Source organism: Anas acuta, chromosome 8, assembly GCF_963932015.1.
Source record: "Anas acuta chromosome 8, bAnaAcu1.1, whole genome shotgun sequence".
NCBI lineage: Eukaryota > Metazoa > Chordata > Aves > Anseriformes > Anatidae > Anas > Anas acuta.
In genome coordinates this window covers 16800889-16821774 of record NC_088986.1, presented here as the reverse complement: position 1 = coordinate 16821774, position 20886 = coordinate 16800889, and the positions used below count along the sequence as shown (strand labels likewise).

General features: G+C 44.9%; 1 protein-coding gene across 4 annotated transcripts in view; it reads left to right on the top strand.

Moving 5' to 3' along the window:
- COLGALT2 (collagen beta(1-O)galactosyltransferase 2) overlaps positions 1-20886 on the top strand; it is a 114812-nt gene that overhangs the window by 77388 nt on the left and 16538 nt on the right. For 3 of the 4 annotated variants that reach the window (XM_068691111.1, XM_068691110.1, XM_068691109.1), the window contains one exon: positions 19572-19682. In XM_068691111.1, the coding sequence (XP_068547212.1) occupies positions 19669-19682 (14 nt within the window). In that variant the 5' untranslated portion in view covers positions 19572-19668. Of the gene's footprint in view, positions 1-18503; positions 18525-19571; positions 19683-20886 lie in introns of those variants that run through there. The other variant, XM_068691112.1, reaches the window with a different exon arrangement.

Genomic DNA, 20886 nt, shown 5'->3' with positions numbered 1-20886 from the left:
GGGTTCTCCCAGACAGAGACTGAGTGAGAAACTTGGCAGATGTTTAGGAGAGACCAAATGATTTTTCAACTGAGACAGAACTTGTCTCAGTTTTTCCATGAAGAAATTAACTGATTACTTCTGTTTCATTTATTGAAGAAATCCCTCTAGTGGCCGCTTACTTACATGACATAGGCCGTTTGCAGATCATGGGATATACATGTATCAGTTGCTGCTGTTGCATGGATTTCAAGTGAAACTCTTGATGGCTTATATGAAAGCCTTCAGAAAAAGAGCCTGAACCGGTTTCAGATGCAAACCTTTTTTTTCTTTTTTTTTTTTTTGAGTGGCAAGCAGGTGGTGCTAAAATTTTTGAATTACTTAGGTGACACTAAGTGGTGCTTTACCTGTGGTATATAGCAGGTTAAATGTTCTGTGGGAACAGAACATTTAAGAATTTTTAAGGAACTTGGTAAAGAAAAGCTAAATAAGGAATTAGATTTCAGTTTGTGTGTCTCCTTATATATTACATTGCTATTTTAAACCCAAAGCCTTCAAAAGCACCCTGTGTTATTTTAAGTGGATACTTGATTTATTTGTTTTTACTGTTCTATTGTTTTATGCTATCTGCCATTCTGATTGTACTACTGGAATCACGGTGTGGATGGTGCTTTTCACTAAAAGGGCAAGCTTGGGATTGGCTTCCTACACACTCAGCTGACGCTTCTCCTTGTTTTCATCCCAACCACAGCAGTGCCTTGTGATCAGCTTGTCAGATGTTCCAAAAATTAAGATTTCTAGCCTTTGAAATTGCTTCAGAGCCCTAGGGAACTCAAATGTCCAGGCATAAGGATGCTGCTGAACAAGTACTGTGATAGAAGCAAGGGCTATTTGGGTCAGTGGATGTCCCTGTTGGATCTAATGCCTGCAGATGTGCGTGGGAATCTCTCCACTGATGGTAGAAAGCTCTGTCTTTGACCTTATCTTGTACAGTTCATTCCCTGGCTACAGCTATTTTAATGCTGTGAATGTCTCACACTGGTGGCAGCACAGATGGAAAGCACACTCGGCAAAATAAAGGTAAATTTATATTTTATGGAGCTTCCAATTATCCAATAAATTCAGTAATAAGTGGCTGCTGAGATTAAGTGCTCATTTCCTTTCTTTATTTACAACCCCACAATGAAGGGAAAAAAATTTATTCTCAGACTGTGTCTTTGTGGTCCGGATTAAGCTGTAAGCCAAACTAAATGGGGCATGCATATCCTTCTACTCTCAAACCCGCACAGAGAGGGCAGACCAGCAGAGTGAGAATGTCCGCATGGCGTAAGGTCCTGTAGTATAATGGGAACAATCCCACGTTTTGTTTAAATGCCACTTAATTTAAACAATCCCATTTCCTTATTGGGAATGAGAAATACACAGCTTTTCTCATATTACTCTGCATTCCTTTTTATGTATGAGATTAGAGAAATGCCATGAACTTTTTTGTGTTTCTTTCACTCTTTAGAGTTAAGTTAGCCATCAGTGTAGCATCGCTTCCCATCAGTTTGAGTGCAGAATTGGACCTTTCATATGAGATGACAAATAAAAGAGATTCAGACTCAGTTTTAGCTACCCTAAAGTATTTGGAATTTAAAAGTAGAAATGCTTTTCTTGCACACTGTTCTGTTTCATGATGAGGTTGTGGATTATATAGCCGTAGTTCGGAGGACCTGCTCTCGGAGCATTCTCTATGCTGTGGTGTATGTCTAAGGTGACGAACATTCCTGCCCAGCTGGGCACTCAAGTGGCAAAACTAAAAACAGGTTTTGCTGCCCACTTGGACAGCTTGCTTAGAGATGAGACCTTCAAAGTACAAAAAGATGTGAGGCAGTTAATGAACCACCTCACAGTTGCAGCACACTGCACCTTTTCAGCCTGTGGGGATGGAACCAGGGCCAGATCACAAGGTCGGCAAAGGGAGCTGTCTTGTGACCAAGGAACTCAGCAGATATGGGTGTCCTGCTGAGATGCTAAAAGAGTAGTAAGTCATGTGGAGTAATGCCACTGCGGAGGCTGGACTCCTCCAAGTGCGAGTGCTTCACTGCGTTAAAAAATAAATCTAGAAGTACATCTTCAAAAACCTAGAGCTTTTTTCAGTGATGAAGGCAAAATACTTGAGCAGGAAGGGAGGCTTTGCCTTAGAGCTTTTGTGAGATTTTTGAAAGCTACATGGAGGAAAATTTGCTCTTAAGATCGCCATGGCTGCAAATTTACCACTAGAATGACAAATACTCTGTGAATGTGTTAAGTAAACAGCCCTACAAAAGCTGAATGTTTGTAATTTATTTGTGTATATACCAGAAGGGAGGGTAGGCTCGGTTTATCATTCCCATCCCTGATACCCACTCATCTTTTGTGACTTATAAAAATCCATTAATCTCTTTGCTTTTGTTTCCCTCTCTGCAAAATGGAGCTCTAATGCTGCCTCAGTGCAGTGCGCATGGAGGCTATGACCTTTGCTGGAGGTTTCAGGGGCCTCTGGGCACGCCCTCTAACCCACCTGATTCATGTTACCTAATTCCCAGAGGCACCTAGAAGATGAGTACACCCAACCATCAAAGTGAGAAACTGTAAAAATCTGTCTCTGGTAGAAATTCAGAAAATTTTGAATTGATACATTGGCTATTTCTTGCTCACAGAGTGCTGTGCCTTCTTTTATATTCATAACCCTCTCAGTATAGAAGGTGCCACCTTTCCAGCTGTTTCTTCATCTAAAATGTGGTGGACAAAATTACAGATGACATCCACCAAAACTCTTTCATATACAAGCATTGAATATTTTTTTCCAGCTTGGCAGAAGTGGTTGTTTTTCTAATCTCTTAATTATATATAAATAATTTTCAGCCACTTGCCAGCAAATATGACATAATCCATTCTTTTTGAAGCCCTGTATCATTCCATGTAGTTCAGAAAAATTCTGTTTTCCAGTCTAACTGGCTACTTAAAGGTTAGGCCAAAATTAAGAAGTCCCAAGTTCTATGCTGGCTTCTGCAAAGTGCAACTCTAAAGTAATTTAGTCATGACTGCTTAATGTTGGTGAAACCAAAATTTGGAGTAAAGTACTTTTTACCAAATGAAACCTGTGCCAGTGAGAGGATAACGAAGCCCACTATGATCCAGGAAGCCCTGTGATCCAGGAAGAGACAGTTAGAGACCTGCTTCTCCATCTGGAATGTCACAAGTCCATGGGACCAGACGAGCTCTACCCTAGGCTGCTGAGGGAGCTGGCGGAGGTAGTTACCAGGCTGCTTTCCACCATCTGTCAGCGTTCATGATTGCCTGGAGAGGTCCCAGAGGATTAGAAGCTTGCTGATGTGATTCCCATCTACAAGAAAGGCCGTTAAGGAGGACCAGGGGAACTACAGGCCTGCCAGCCTGACCTTGATTCCAGGGAAAGTTATGGAGCAAATCATCTTGCGTGAGATCACACGGCACTTGCGTGGCATCCAGGCGATTAGGCGTAGCCAGCATGGGTTCACGAAAGGCAGGTCATGCTTGTCCAGCCTCATCTCCTTCTGTGATCAGACTGGTAGATGTGGGCTGTTAATGTAGTCTACTTAGACTTCAGCAAAGCCTTTGACACGGTGTCCCACAGTGTTCTCCTGGGGAAACTGGACAGGTACACTCTTCTCTGGGTAAAGAACTGGCTGGAGGGCCGTGCCCAGCGGGTATTGGTTAATGGAGTTAAGTCCAGCTGGTGTGCTGTTGCAAGTGGTGTCCCCCAGGGACCGAGTCAGGCCCAGATTGCCGGTCTTACTGTGTTGATAGCACATGAAGCTGTTGTACAGCAGAGACTGAGCTTCCTGGAGCCAGTGGAATGCCTCGAAGCAGAGTAAAGCCCATGAAGGGGAGTGTGAATGGGGAGTGCAATATAACATACGGTGCAGGCTTATCCACGGCTGGGTACTGAGCAATAGCTAAAGAGCAAACCTGCCCTTCTGGGGCTGCTCTGCTGACCGGGAGAACCTCTTCCCTGTTGCAGAGAGGGCAGCTCTGTAGCCATTCTCTGTCTTACCCTTTGGAGACAGTAACTAATGAGTTGGAGTTCTGCTGAATGCTTGCATTATTTTTAATTTTCTTGTACTACCTTCAATGTATGGCCCTTTATAATGTTCATACAAGCAGTAAAGGCAGTGCACATGCCTTGCTTTAAAGACAGATTGCCTTGGCCTGCACATGTTGGGCCCTTTTCATTTCCTCACCACGTGGCAGGCAGCGACATCTTAGGAGTAGCAGCCTAGGAGCAGCCTCGTGCTATGGCTGACCTCCTAGTTGTGTTTTCTGCCTTTTCCAGCAGCAGCAGCTGTCATTGACACCTTGGATGTCTTTGGAAGTAGCTGGAGATGGTGGTGGGTGGATTTCATGCTTCAGTCTTCACTTCCTACTGTGAAGGGGCATCCAGTACACCACTAATAGTTTTCTGTTTTGTTTTGAATGTCATTTTTGATGTTGTGAGTCAGATTCAGACCTGTTGTAAAAAGCAGAAACTCTTTTTCCTTTGGTGGGGTGAGGTGTTAGCTCTGTGATTTTACAGCTGGCTGTGGTGTTTCCCACTAGCCAGGTACCTGAATGGCTAAGAATGCGCCTCAGCACTCAGCAATGCCTCATGTTCACACATGATGGATAAACAACACAAATCCTGTATCAGCTCTGATGCATGGGGCCTCCAAAGCTCTTGGCTGAGCTGTGAAGCAGTGCTGTGTCCAGTGTTAAGCTGGCACCAGGAGCTTCTAGACCCCTGTGGCAAGTTCCCTGGCAGTTCTGCTCTGTGGGAGGGCAATAAGGCCAGTTGCTGATGGTTCTGCCTCTGGTTCTCTGTGGATGGGGCACTGTGCAGGTGAGAGCCTTCTACAGCTGTGTCTGGGCCTCATGTGAAGGGAAGACAAAGCTGTGGCAACTTTCCTTCCTGCCAGGAGTTTGTTAGAGCCCCCTGCTTGACTTTTACTTGCTGTACCTCCATTTTAAAAGCATATTCTCTGACAACACTTACCATCCCACAGGATGCTGACTTGTTAGTACAGGGGAAACAGCCAAGAAATTTATTTCTGTCTTTATTCCTGTGTACTAAATGTTATAAGCACCTGGGGTTTTATCTTCCTTCTGCTTGCCTAGATTGCCTGTAGGCAGACAGTAATTCCCTGACCTCCCAGGAAAGCAGGAGTGTTTACTACGTGCCCATGCCAGCATTAATCCAGTTATCTGGCACTGTAAGAATAAACTTGCATTTCTGGTAGTGACAGAAGTTATGTGAGTTTCTAGGTACACTGATTAATTTTGCTGCCTGTTTAGGTTACACTGTGGATCACATAATGAAGATTAAATAAAGGCATTGATTCTGATGGGGGTCTTGATCCTGATTCTTGTAGAGCAAGTGAAAGAGGAATGGTAGTTTGTGGGCTGATTGCAAACCCAATGCATTTTTCCTGTGGGATTGCAGACCCCAACAGAGCAAGCTTTGACTTATGTACCCTAGACATGCTTTTCTCTTAAGTTACCTTTCACAAACACATAAGAAATAATTTCCAGGTGTCTGCTGATCACAGTCTGAAAACTGCTGCTCTGGAGCAATAATGAAGATGTATTCCTTTGAAAAAAAATCTTCCAGACTTTGGCTGTTTCTGTAAGTCTAATGCCTGGTATAGTACAGCCAGGTACCTCCTACTGATCTGCTCTAAGAATCAGGAAGGAATTACCCTTCCTGACTGGGTTCAAGTTCGTATTTTTATTCCACTCCTGGTCCATTGCAGATCATCGGAGTGGAAAGAGACTCCTGTGTATAAATAATGAGAGGAAATTAATGTTAATTTAATTGTTGGGTGTGCTTTTGCCTGTGCAAAGCAAATCAGGAGCTCTACATCAAGGTCTAAACTTGTAAACTTGGCAAAATTATCCATGGGAGAGCATTGCAAAAAGAGAGCTTTGCCTTTGACAACAATACTTTGCGCTCTGACAGCAGGGCTAAAATTTCTCTGTGACTCTAGCAATCGATTCAACTGGTGCATGCTCCTACCACAGCCCGCTCCCTCCCCAAACAGTGCGTCCTTTCACGAAGGAGAAATGCAGAGTCATATTTCTGAGCGTAAATTGGCCAGGGGGTGTATTTGTAGTGCAGGCTCTGCCAAGCTCCTTCCTTTCAACAGCTACAGAGTGAGAGAGCTGTGTGGAGCTGGAAGGGGGAGAGCCGGTGAGCAGCTGTGTGTGCGTGGCTGGTGGGCAGAGCAGCCCAGGGCTGCTCCTCATCTCCTGGAGCCTGTCCTTCTTCAGCCAAAAGCTTTGTCTTCTGCTTTGTCTCGGCATCTGTCTTGATCAGATGCTACACAGTACGGTGCAACTGAATTCAAATACTTTTCTTCATCAGCCTGCATACCCCAGGAACAGGATGTTCCATAAGGAACATCCCACTCCTCAGAAGGGATACTTCTCTGGTGGCTGTATTGCTGCTGAGCGACTGCTTGCTCAGGGTGCTGCTCTTGGCCAGTCCTGGACTTGGTGTGGTGACCAGGTCCAGACTTCCTGCCTGCCTGTCTCTGCCCTATTCCAAGCCTCTGTAGGCAAAGCTGGATGGCTGTGCCTGGCAGAATGTATGTGCCCCCATGGGGCATGTGTCTCTCAGCTTCTTCCAGCTCTGCGCGGCTGCTGACCAAGGAAGCCTTCTCAGCATGTGGGGCTGCTTGCAGAACAGGTCCTCCAGTCAGCTGTGCAGGTTTACTACAGAGCAACATGACTGCTGTCCAAAAGACTAAAGAGGTGGTATTTTGCAGGCTGTAGCACAGCAAGTGTGTACGTGAATCCACGAAGTTCTCCAAACCTGCTGTACTGGAAGATTTCTCTTAGTACTTGTGCCACATTTTCCAGAAATCACTGTGCAGACACAAAAGGCTTACTGTTGAGATTTTCTTTGTCATGTCTCTGCACCTGAGTATGTAGGCAGGTAGGAGCTTGCTGGAGATAAGGCCCGGAGGGCTTGGTGCTGTTTTCCTATTGACAGTACTATTCTGTCTGCAGCAACAGCGAAGGATTTCCTGGGTCTGCCAGAGAGGTGCAGGGTCTGGCTGGTGTTCTAGCTTCAGGCACATATGTTGGGGTGATGGTTACTGTTGCTTCATCTGCATTAGGACTGTTGAAAGACAGCTAAGACCAAGTAGCTGCCTTGCTGCAAAGCAGGCCTTATTTATTTAAACAAGGCTAGAAGATGACCAAGTGACATGTCCCTCCAGTTCAGGAGCATCAAGGATTCTCATCATCCTGTTTGCCTGGTGTCTCTTTCAGTTGTTATTGCTGGGATATGTTCCTTGCCCTCCAACTGACTGTAGTCTGTGTGGAAGGAAGCCTGCATGTTGCTCACAGAGTCTGCAGGGTGCTGAGCATGCCAAGAACATGTTATGCGCAGCACAGATCAGCTTTGTCCCAGCAGCTGGGTTGCACCGTGTTTATGCTTGTGCTTTCAATAGGAAGAAGTCTGATATGGAAATGAATGTAGGCAGACTTTTTGACGTGTAGAAGTGACTTGCCTTTATTACTTTTGCACCACGCTTGGAGGGAAAGATGACAACTTTGGAAAGACAAATGAAAAACGTAAACTACTGAATGACCTCCCTGAAGCATCAGAAGGCCAAGCAAGCTGTAATCTGAAGCTCACTGGAGGTGAAAGAAATCTCCTGCGTATTTCAGCAATGCTTGCATCAGGCTGTGCGTAGAGGTTGGAAGTTGCAGGGAGTCTCCTACTGATGTGAAAATACGAAATGTCATTGATGTTCAATGACTGAGTAACTCTGAGCATCTCCTCAGCTTTTTTTTTCCTCTTTCCAGGGAATCTTTCTTGATAGTCAAGCCTTCTTTGCTACTTTGCTTGTAGAAAGAACAGTTTATGGCCTGTTCTTACATTTCTCCTACAGTTCTTTCATACTTTGAAGCAGATCTCCCTTCCAAATGCTGAATCTGTGTTTCATCTTGGAGAACACTCTTACTAGCACTCATCAAATTCTTTCACTGTCTTGTTCTGGCTTGAGATGCGAATCATTGTACTCCTATTTTGTTTCCCACGGCCTAGAAGAAAATTTCGCTGAAAACCTTTGAGAACCGTGCCTTTATTGATGTGTATCTAAAAAGTTGTCACATGAAAGGGTCAATTATTGCGTAAGACACTTCTAATGTCCCAAAACATCCCGCCAGTTTCCAGATCACAGAGCAGATTCTCAATCAGTAAAAACTGGATTTGCCTCTGCTCCAGAATTAGCTTGGTGTGTTTCTTTTTACTGTTATAATTCCTCCTAATTAGTAGACTGATACAGAATATTTAGTTTGTTTCCCATTGTTTTACATTGTTCAGTGCAGGCTGACAGGAACGAATGACTAAAATAATTTTTATTTGCAGCCACATAATCTTCCAGTATTTGGATTGTGAGAAAAACTATTTCTGTGTGTGTTAAAATGACCCTAATGGATGATTAAGTCTTGTAGGATATAAACAGAATGAAAATCAATTCATAATGGAAAGAAATGCATACCAAATGTTTTAAGTCAAGAGTTCCTTAATGTCTTGTCTAAAAAGGTGTATTCTTGAAAACACTTCAGTGGAAGAATGGAGCACACCTGTCTCAACCACATAACAGTTTTGTTCAGCTAACCCTGTTCTCTTCAGACTGCCTATACAATAAATATTGTATTATCTTCCTTCGAAACAGGCAAAGGATAAGTCAGTCGAGGCATGCCATTACAGCATGGACAATGGCTTCATCCTCAAGTGAGCAAAAGAAAAGATACTGGTTTGCAGTAGTAACAGCACGCTTGTGATCTTTAATGTAAAGTTCTCTTGCATGAGAGGTGAGGTTCAGAGAAAGGCAGGAAGGTAAAGGTAGATCATAGAATCAAGGAATCATAGAATGGTTTGGGTTGGAAGGGACCTTAAAGACCAACTCCAACCTTGAGGTTTGCACAGGCCCACCTCTCAAGCCTGCCCAGGTCCCTCTGGATGGCATCCATTCCCTCCAGCGTCGACCACACCACACACCTTGGTGGAGAGGGATGCTTTGTTTTCTTTCCTGGCACACTGCAAAACCCACTTTTACATTTTTTAAGTCTGAATATTGTATATGTAGGATTATAAAGAATGTAAAACGTACCTCCAGATGAAAGCTCTAATGGGGTTGTACAGGAGCTGGGGGCAGGCACTGCATGATTTCTCCTATATGTAGGACCAGCTTATAACTTGTGGATGGTAAGGGGGAAAAATATGAAAGTAAATTGCTGAGTGCAATGACTTGGGTCTGCCTCTCCCTCCTGTTCTAGGCACCTGGTGGTGCCTGATCTGAGGCTTTTTGCTGGAGTCAGGGCAGGCAGTGGGAGCCTAGCAGTCGTTCTTAAGCAAGCTTGGTACAGGGACTGAGGACTTTTCAGATGTTCGTGTTTTGGGGAACCCTTGATAAGGGGGTATGGGCTCAACATGCTTATTGAAAAATCAGTACTGGGCATCTAAATTTGAGCAGATTCTGGCCTTCAAAATCTATCTTGTTGTTACCAGAACCAAAATATTTCTAAATATCAGCATTCCTTCCCAGGTGTTCACACGCTTTCATTAATCTTGGGTTACCTGGGGCCTCAACTAGCATTGGTGGGAACAAGTTATCCCTTCAGAAGTTACGGAACTGTTGCAATTAGTTCCTTATTTGAGCAAATTGATTTCAGAGGCCAGTTACAGCCTTGATCCTGTGCATATGGGATTTCCTGGGCTTTCTTCATGGGAATTGTTCCTTTGAAGCCAGGTCTCCTTGGTTTAAATGCTTGCAAGGCCAGATGCAGATATTCTTTTTTGTATGCTTGAAAGATCTGTCCATGCTGGAGCTATCATGGGGAGAAGTAAAGCAAGACAAAGAAGGGACTTGGGAATGAAGTGGCAGGAACTTCTGTTGCACTGCAGAAGAATCCCTTGTGTATGGATTTCAGAGAAGCCATTACACATGAATTTCTGACTATGTTTGAGGCAGCTGTGAGCAGCCCTAGTCTGATGTCTTTTCTATGGAGATGTTGATTCCCCTCATGTGCTTTCTAGAGGCTCTTGTCTGTGTCCTCTGGGCTTAAGCATGTATCTGTCATGGCACTGTGCTATTAGCAGCAACCCCAGAATCTGGGGGAGTGAGACACTACTTCTATCTCCTACAGTGTGTCTACAGCAGTGTGACTGGGAAACTGCACTTCAGAGGTCAGTCTCCACGTACTCAATCTCTTCTTTATATGCTAAATCCAGCCATAGAGCTGTGTCATGCCTCTCTGCGGTTGTATTGCTCTGGGTTGAGAGCCGAGAATGTCTGGGAGATTTATTGAGGTAGTGTGAAAAGAGCAAAGACCCTGGTGCATTTTCATATGCATACATTTACACACATCTGCGAATCATTCTCTCACTTAGGCTTGGAACATCACTGAAGGAATCACTGCTGCTGCCAGCAAAATCTGTTATCCACAAGCTGCTGAGGGGCAAGGAGAATGAGTTAGAGGGGAGACACATTTGTTGCATTCTTGCACTGTGAGGTCCTGTTCTTGTACAGCTGCCCAGCCTGGAGAGCCTCACTGCTCTTGTGATTGGCTTTATGCTCCTACCATTCCCTGCCACTTCTCCAGGCCCCAGCTGCCTCTCCACTGGGAACTCACATCTGAGGACCCAGTTTGAATGAGAGGAAAACAAAACAAAACAAAAAAAACACAAACAAAAAAAAAAAAAAACAACAAACAAAACAAAAAAACAACAAGGCAAACAAGAAGAATATAAACCATAAACAAAACAACAAAAAATCCAAGATCAAAAAACAAGGTATGCCAAAAAGCCTGCCTTTAATTAAGGAAAACCGTAGAACATATGGTGATTCCCTGTAGAGCCAAAGTCTTACGGACACAGTTGAATTTTTAGCAACCTGATTAAATGCTTAAACAGTTCTTTGAATGTGAGCCTGAATGCTGAGTCCTTATTAATGAAGTGTTGTGAGCATAATTGTTCAAAATTAAGCAGTGGCAAGAAAAGTTTACATCTGTTCAGTCTCTGAACTGCATTGTTGTGAGCTGGCTTGGCTGGGTCCCAGGCTGTGTTATCTGATCCCATTGGTGTCAGAGGGACTTGAGGTATCGTTTGCAGATTAATGGCTACAAGGTAGAGCTGGCAGTCCACTGAGCAGCACCAATGTCTACAAAGCAACAGAGCATTTCTAATGAAACAAAAACTAGCCGAGTCCCCTCGATGCTGAGTGAATGAGAGCCATACTTTTCTGTTAATGGGGCAGTATCTGAAAGGTGTAGTGAGTCCTGTTTGGCTTGCTGTGCTGTTGAGAAGATCCTGTACAAGAGGCCATCAAAGTAGTTGATAGTAACAACTCCACTTTCTTCTCTTTGGTAGATAAAGATGTTTTCACAGTTGAAATGAAGTGTTAGAGTTGCCTAACTGGATGTTGAACAGCTCTTTCCCTACACATGGAGTTTTACGAGAGGCAGTGGAAGTCACCTGCACTGGGGTGGGAGGGAGACTGCTTTTTCACTGGGTTTCCAAAGTGTTTTGCCTCAGTCTTGTTTTGAATGTTTTTTTCCTCCCCTTTAGGATCCATACCTTCTCTTCTGGTCTCTCTCAGCTGTACTGCCTCCTAGTCAAGGTAATTCTGGTTCACAGTGGAAATTGCCAGTTCAGTGGTTTTTGTGTTTTTGAATTAATTTTCTAAGTCTGGCAGTGTTCAAAAAGACAGGGAGAAATGGCTCTTCTGTTACTTTATTTACCATTTGTTTTGGGAAATCTGTGTTCGTATTTGACTCGCATTAGGACTCTACTGCTGGATTTTATTTCTTCAGTTACTTTTGGCAGGGCTGATTTCCCACCCAAAATAAGCTCTGTTGTCAGTCAGGGTAGCCTCTTTGATGCTGAGCTCCGTTCTCTGCTCAGACCAGGGAGATCTTTCTGAGCTGCCAAAGGTGACTGGAAGCTGCAGTGGGCTTTTGCTGCAAGATCCAAACAAGTCAGAGACTTAGCAAGTCTTACAAACTCAAGGACCTTGCTGTCTTCCCTAGCTCTGCTTTGCTTTTAGTTCAGCTTAAGCTGTTAAATTCATGCCCCCTGCTCCGTTCTTCTTGTGTGAACCATTGTAGCACCTCATTAGCAATGGCTAGGGCTGGGTGAGGTTGCATGGCCTTTCTAATTCTGCAGGGTTTGAATTACAGGGTTATTTCCCTGGGCAGAAACTGTCATGAGCATGCAGAACCCTGCTTCAAGGGCTGTGCATTAAGGCCCTCTCAGAGCATCTCCTAGGCCGCTTTGGCCACAGCCTTCGGGCCTGCTGGCACATGGCTCTGCTAGCTTGGAGCAAGCCATTCACCAATGGCACTTCGGTGTCTCAGGCTTCTTCAGAGACTAGCCAGATTCCTGATGAGGGTTTGTGCTGGTGGGAGGTGGCTTCATTACGGATGACCATAGAATTCCACATTTCTTAATATGCTGGAAGGTGGCAGGCTAAGTGGCCATGCTAGTCTTTAATCTAAGCAGAAGGAGAGTCATGCCTGAGCTGCCACATTCCTCGCGGGTGTGTAATTGCCTGCAATGAAAAAGAAGTAGGGGACCATGCTTCAAGACTTCCTCCAACAAGAAGGAAAGAAGAGTAATGGTCATAGGAGACTCATTTCTGGAGGGAACAGAGGGCCCCGTATGGAAGTCTGCTGCCTACCTGGGGCCCGGGTCAAGGATGTTACCAGGAAACTTTCTGACCTTGTTGGCTGAACATGGCACTTTTGCTGTGTATTTGGGAGAAAACTAGAGTTTATGATAGGTGGAAGAAGGGGCAGGAAACTCAAGGAGGATACAGGGAAGTTGCCCACATATGCAGAGAAAAACTCAGGAAGGCCAAAGCCCAGCACAAGCTCAACCTGGCCACTATGATCAAGGATAACAGAAAATGTTTTTATGAATATAATAATGGCAAGAGGAGGGCCAAAGAGAATCTCTGTTCTTTACTGGATGCAGAGGAGAATATGATCGCTAATGATAAGGAAAAGGCTGAGGTTCTTAATGCCTTCTTTGCATCTGCCTTTACTAGCTACTATCCAGACCACTTACTCTTGGGGTACTAAGCCTCCCAACCTGGAAGTCTGGGATGAGGAGCAGGAGACACCCCCCACACAGTTCAGGTGGAAACAGTCAGAGACCTGCTGCTCTACCTGGACTGCCACAAGTGCATAGGGGCAGATGGGATCCAGCCGAGGGTACTAAGGGAATTGGTGGATGTGATTGCTGGGCCACTTTACATCATCTATCAGTAGTCTTTATCATCTGGAGAGGTCTCAGATGACTGGAGACCAGCTAACGTGAAGCCCATCTATAAGACGGGTTGTAAGGAAGACCTGGGGAACTACAGACCTGTCAGCCTGACCTCAGTGCCAGGAAAGGTGATGAAACAGGTCATCTTGAATGTAATCATGCAATGCATGTGGGACTACTGGGGGATCAGGCCCAGTCGGCACGGGTTCATGAAAGGCAAGTCCTGCCTGACCAACCTCATCTCCTTCTATGACTAGGTGACCCGTCTTTTGGATGAGGGAAAGCCTGTTCATGTAGTTTACCTAGACTTCAGCAAGGTCTTTGACAGGTCTCCCACAGTATCCTCCTGGAGTAGCCGGCATCCCATGGCTTGGACAAGTACGCTCTTTGAGTTAAAAACTGGCTGGACAGCCGGACCTAGAGAGTGGTAGCGAATGGAGTGATATCCAGCTGGAGACCTGTATCAGGAATAGTGCAGCCAGGAGGACCACTGAGGCAATAGTCCCCCTGTACTCATCTCTGGTTGGGCTGCACCTCGAGTTGTGTTCAGCTTTGGTCCCTTCACTACAAGAAGGACATCGAGGCCCTGGAACGTGTCCAGAGAAGGGCCTGGAGCACAAGTCCTGTGAGGAGCGGCTGAGGGAACTGGGGTTGTTCAGTCTCGGGAAGAGGACACTCGGGGGAGACCTCATTGCTCTCTACAAGTACCTGAAAGGAAGGTGTGGGGAGCTGGGGGTCGGCCTCTTCTCACAGTTATCTAGTGATCGGACTAGCGAGAATGGCCTCAAGTTGTGCCAGGGGAGGTTCAGGTTGGCAATGAGGAGACATTTCTTCTCAGAAGGAGCAGTCAGGCATTGGGATGGGTTGCCTGGGGAAGTAGTGGAGTTACCATCCTTGGGGGTGTTTAAGGAAAGGTTGGATGTAGTGCTTAGGGACATGGTTTAGTGGGTGACACTGGTAGTAGGGTGATGGTTGCACCAGATGATCTTGGAGGTCTTCCAACCCCTATGATTCTATGACCACAGTGAACCTGCTTCCCATCATGTTTCACTGCTTCAGATGTGAGAGGGGAGCGGCTTTGCAGCTGACAGAAGGGAACTTCCATCGCTGTTTGTTCTGCTGTGTAACCTCTCTCTGAATTCTTGATTGCTTCTCTCTTCTGTATTACTTCACACTGGGATGGGTGGAGAACCCCATACCCTCAAGTCCTGCAGTCCTCAAAGCACTGAGGGGAAGGAGGGGAATCCTCATAGCTTCCATGTTTGCAAACCAGCTGCCTCCAGCCTTAACTTTCTGGTGTGCAGATTTTGAACATATACTTAACAATGTTCAAAGTGCTTCTCCCCTAGCTGTTTGCCAAAGGGGAGAGTTGTTAAACTCAGTAGGAAAATTACTGCAAGCCTCTGGCTATGGAATTTCCCAAAACTTGTGTCACAATGTGACCCGTACTCTTGAGCCAGGGGCACAGAGTTGTTTTTGTCCTGTAGTACTTTTCCTCTAGTGATGGTGAAAGTTAAAAATTTCTGACCCATTGCCTGTGGTGTAAATAAACTGTAAATAGCTTGGGAGGGCACACTGGGATGTGAAGAAGTGAAAAAATGATCATTTTTTTTTCTTTTGGGGATGAAAGGAGGAGAACCATCAGAGCCTAAATTAACTCCCTCTTGCAAACATACAGTTTGAGGAGACATATCAGGCTAAAAATGATCTGTAAAAGTGATCTGTAAAAGGCACATTTTTCCTCATATGCTGCTACTCACATTTTACTTAATTAAAACAGTAGGTGCTTAATGCTGCGTTTACTTTTCCACTCTTTATGGTACTTGAGTTTTTTTGGGAGGGGCTACTTTGCTGCGTGTGGACAATGAGGGCTTGTGTCCATGGTAAGACTACTTTTAAAAGCCAAAATAAATATTGAAGTGGTTATAGTTATGCCAACATATCCCCGTATATGAAAATTCTTCCTCAAACTTTTTTTTTAAAATTTAACTTTTTATTGGAAATGGGTTTAAATCTGAGTGGAAAAGCTGCCATGTTACTTGAATAGAAGTGTTCATCTGGAGGTCTACTCTACTTTTACTACTCTTTTCTTGTTCTGAAAAGTGTGGCAGGAGATTTTTTTTTTTTTCTTGTTATTCTGCCAGATTTTCCTGTTTACATCACACAGGCTTTAGGTTGTAAATCCTACAGGAGGCTTTTTTTAAATCAAATGTGACTTATTTTTAATCAGTTCTTGAACATGAAGTTGCCTCTCTGTTAGTGCAAAGGTCACTGATGTAACCTGTCCATCTTTACTGAAATTCACTTTTTAAATGTTTAATTAATAGTTGCAGGTAGAGTACATTGACTTTCAATTGAGTAGCCTGCAGGGAATCTTGAAAGTCATCAAGTCCTGTTCCTGGGATGAAAGAACCCTTTGCAATGATGAGAGCTGGCGACTAGCTCTGCTGGGAGGCCTTGGGCTCTGTGGGCTATGGTGTACCCCTGAACGTGTTCCAGTTCTGTGCCCTGGAGGCAAAGACCAGCTGCAGCTTGGGTGGGCTGAACAGAAGCACAGCCAGGAGGTCAAGGGGAAGGACTGCTCCCCTTTTGCTAGATGTAATTGTTTGACCACATGACACTGTGTCTGGCTTCAAGCCCCCCTTGATGCAAAAAAGGTGTTGACGGGTGTGAACAAGTCCAGCAGAGAGCCATGAAGATGATGAGGGATTGGAGGATGATTGGTAAGGATCATACTCCTCCTTCCTTGCCAGCCAGCTCTGTATCTTCTCTTCCTCTAACTCTTGTAGCTCCTGCTTGGTCTCAACTGCACAGATGTTTCGAACACTTGAGCACAGCTGTGCGATGCTTTCTTACCATTGATTTTTCACAAGAACAGACCCATCTTGTGGCCCTGTCTTGCTGTACTAGACACAGCAAAGTGTTGGCTGCTTTCTCTATATCTCAGTCCTTCCTGACTGTCATCACCCATGGAAAGGGCAGCCAGTTTTCCAGAACTGGGGAGGTATGCACCATGGACAATAGGCCACTGGTGCTAGTGATACCTACACAGTTTAAGAATGAACAGGATCCAACTGGTCCATCCAACTAAGCCAGAGCGCTGCAGCTTTAACTGCGATACTCAGCCACTTCAAGTCCTACGGATCATCCATTACAGAAGTGTTTATTGACAGAATATCCTGTCAGATTGAGAAGCTGTTGCTGCCAGTGGGAAGTCCTGCTCATATTTTTATTTGCCTGTTTTCCTCATGTGGAGGTTGTCATTAAAAAATAAATAAAAATATATATATGCTTGTTTTTCCCCATGCGGTGGTATTGCAAGCACCATAGTAGCTACTTTTTCTGGGGGAGTAGGTGGACTATAGTGGCTCACGTATTCCAATAGCAGCAAGTGCTGATTTCTTTAAGTTAAATGTGAATAGTCCTGAAACTAATAGTAATAATTGCCTTTTTGAATGTGGGTGGGTTTTCTTTTCTTCTTCTTTTCTTCCTTAAAGCTGGAAAAACAAACATTTGCCAAATTGCTAGTCATAGGGCATGTTTTATCTAGGGTGTGACAAACTTTATTGCCTTTGAGAACTCAGGGTTTAGAAATGCTACTGGGTGGATAGCCCTGAAGGCAACAGTCCTTTATTTGTGTCAGAGCTTTTTTCTCATCTGTTTCTACGTAAAAATCCGCTGGGCTGGGAATTTACCTTCTAGTTAACACTACCATTATGGCCTGGGCAGTGAAATGCCATATTCCTTCTAGCAGTTCCCTTGTGGGCAGCTCTAGAGATTCCTCTGGGTTGCTATTTGCATGTCTCACTTCGTGCTGGAGGCTAAGCATGCTGCCCCACCAGGGGCAGGATGGAGAGTCCCAGCTGCATGTACAGCACTGAACAGAGACAAATCTCCAGGTCAAGACAGAGAAGCAGCCAGCACAATGCCAGGACTAACATGACTCACCCATCCACCCGCCTTCTCCTTTTCCTCTCCAGGCTTTAGCAAACCTCTCCACATCTCCCACCTCATCTTCTGTGAGCTAGAGAGACTGGGATGAAGCTTGCTGAGGGAAATGTGCACATGCTGAGCTGTGTGATTATTTTAAGGGACTAGCCTGGACATGGCAAAAAGCCTGGAGTGAGCATCATTCTTCAGGATGGCCCCGTCATCTTCACTTGATTTGCATGATGCCTGGTTGCCGTGTGGTCCCACTGCATAGCAGGAGCTTCTTGATGTACTGCAGCTCCCATTATAGCCATGAACAAAAAACCCTTTTCTCAGTTTGATGGCATCTGAGGAGTTTTGGAGCTGTTATTCAGTGCCTGTGCAGCTGGAGTGTAGAAGGAAAGCAGAATAAGACGAATGAAGTGCGCAGTGGCTGGGACACCCAAGCAAGTGTCCTCAGCCAGAGGTCTGAGTCAGTGATCTGAAATCCGTCCAATACATGGGACAAGTTTGGGTAGTCTGTTCTACCCAGTCAGCAGTGACTGGCAGTTTTCACCTGGTTAAACATCCGTGAAAACTAGATTTGCAGTGGGGTCTAAAGATTTTGGTCAAAAGCAAATCCCACAGTTATAACTGAACCCAGCTTCAGGTGAGAACAGTTGATAGGAGCAAGAAACCAGGTCCATTCGCTTGCTGAACTTTCCTTATTTATTGTTTTAATAAACAGGAATCAATGTTCAGTAAATAAGCTTCCTGTCCTTAAGTTATTGTGTTCTTCTGACTATAAATAAGCTTTAAATCTGAGTTCTTGGCTGTGTTTTTGAATTTAAACCAGTGTTTGTACTCCCAAAGGAATATAATGGGACTGTGAATTCCCCATGGAGTTTGCAGAGCTGAGGCTGCACTGGCTGTATCCTGCCATGGAGCTGTGCTTTCCTGCCTCCCGGCCAGGAAAAATGAGCAGCCCTTCAGCTAAAGGGAGTTTGCTGTGGGAGTGGCTGTGCCCGTGGGAGCAGCTGGATGTCCTGTGGCAGAGGTCCCAGTCCCCGGGAAGTGCATACTGGGAGGGGGCAGCTGGGAAGTGACTAGGCGTGCCCCCCCCTGCCCCCCCCTGTAAACTTGAGGCTCACAGGCAGAGATGAGCCTGTGGCTTCCAGGGCTCCTTTCCATGCAGTGGCCCTCAGGGATGCGTCTCTGAGCATCCTGTTTGGTTTGTGAAGCTGTACTACCCAACCCCTCAGGAAAAACATCCTTTGGATGCTGATTTCTGGGAGGATGCAGAGGCTGGAGGGTAAGCAGGCAGGTTTCTCCTGTCCCATAGTTTGAGGTGGAGTGCTGTTACTGGCTTTTAACATGGTGTCTGCGCAAAGCTCCTCTGGGTGTTTTGTACAAATTCATGACCTCTGTGTCTCAGTAAGAAAGCGAGATATCTCTCTGTGCCTCAGTGTTTCTGCTTGCTGGCTATAGCTGGGGGTGAAGGTCCTGATCCTGCTGTACATCAGATCAGGCATTCCTGCCTTTCCCCACCACCTCTGTGTCAGCCTGACCATCCAGGGGACAGCTGTGAGGGGCTGGGCAGGTTGCAGACTGGAGGCAAGTGGCTTTCTAGGCCATCATTCCCTGTGCTGCTGAGCAGCAGGCAAGGCGTTCCTTCTCCTTGCTTGCTGTGTGTCTTAGCAGGGGCTCCTCCTGGTGTTTCAGCAGAGCCTCCACATTGACGAGAGTGATCCCTGGAGTGGGAGGCAGCGGAGCATGCCGTGCAGCTTAAGTGGTGTACTTGCGGGGCAGTACAGCATGCAGAGTAAAATCCTGGGGCTTCCAAAGTTGGGACTCACCATGGCTCACCATGGGCCATCCATTCATCATGTGATGCCATCCTGTCTATTCCAGAGGATGAACTGAATGCAGTTGAAGGGATGTGATCCTGACAGTCAACAAGGGGAGTTCAGCACGTGGGCGTTACCAGCAGAGTTCAGACCTGTGCCAGCTTAATGACAAAGCTTCTGGGTTCCAGGGAGGCAGGGGACCAGTGAAAGCGGAGTGGTGTGCAAGGTTGCCTTCATCAAGGGAGTGTTTTTGCGGGAGTGGGGCTCTGCTGTGTGCCTTAACATCTGTGGAGCTGCAGTGAGTTTTACCAGGAGCTGGATGTGCTTGTAAGAAATTGGTTCTTACTCATTTACTCATTGGTTCAACTCATTTACCGCCTGGGAAAAGGTTGTGAGCATAACCTTTCTCATACCATCCTAGCCCACTGCAAACAGGCAGACTCAGGGATTTAACTACTCTTCGTGCCTAAATCTTGTATGAACAGCGGTATTTGTGTTTTTTATTTTTCTAGGGCAGCCACTGATCACAATGCTGATAACACCACAGCAATCCTTAGAGAGTGGCTGAAGAACGTGCAGAACCTCTACCATGATGTGGAATGGAGGCCAATGGAAGACCCGCAGTGAGTACTGCACGGAGGGGCTGGCTGAAGCTGTTCAAACTATATATCAAATTTTGTATTTTTTTTTTTCTTTTTTTCCTTTTTTCTTTTTGGTGGGGTCTGTTCTATTGAAACTGTGTTCTGGTGGAACACATAAAAAGGTCTTTGATTTCAGTGAAGCAATTCATGCAGAACTTTGGAGAAGAAAGCATTTTCCATTCAGTTATACAGCATCTGCAGTTGCTCTCTTTGCATGGTAAAGAAATCACATCAAAAGCTACAGGGATTAAAAACTGCTATTCTTTATCTGCAAGGGAGCAGAGAAATCATACCCTGTTCCCATAGTTTCTGTGAAAGTTCTGTCCCTGGCATCAAATACTCAATAAATTCTGAGCCAGGGAACTACGTTTAATTCAGCATATTATGCCTCTGCATATGATTTGCAGGATTATTCGTTTGAAATATACTGTTAGGTTTAAAGACAATCCTTTTTCAGGGAATTAAGGACTACACCTACTGAAATACATGATTTTGAAGTAGAAGAAACATGTTTAGGTTTTTATTATTAAGATCAGCTGTTCCTTGATCTTGTTCTATTTTCTATTTCTTCTATTTATAATATTATTTATTATACTTTCACTTTGGTTTAAGCTTGCTTATACTTTTGAGGTCTTTAGTGTGGTGGTGTGACATTCGTTGTGCAAACCTACCAGGACTGGTTGTTTTATTGATTTTTTTTTTTTTTAATCCTTGCATTGCAATTGATGTTTCCTAATCTTGTCAAACTTTTTTTTTTTTCCTTTTAAGTTCTGTAATAAAAATTCTGAAATTCTTAGCTCCTTCAGTGGCTTATGCTGGCACTATTTCACAGCCATGAATTATATCTCACATAAGGATCTGTCCCAAAGTTTCCTTCCATCTCTGTTGCAAAGGTCTGATCCTGAAAACAGAGACATGCACATAACTTTGTTCCCATGACTGGGCCCCTGAGCTTGGGTGTTGGGTGTTTGTTGGTTTAAGAGGTGTTACCAGAATGTGTTAACAGTTACTAATAATACACAGAGCCTGGGGGAATCTAAAATGCTCTTCATATTCACATCCTCAGCTGTGTTGATTCTGCTGTCTTTATAGACTTAAAGCCTAGCAGAGGACTTTCTACCAAAGGGTCAGATGAGGTAAATTAGCTTCAGTTCATTTTAGGAGGGTAACCTCTGCTTTCCTCAGG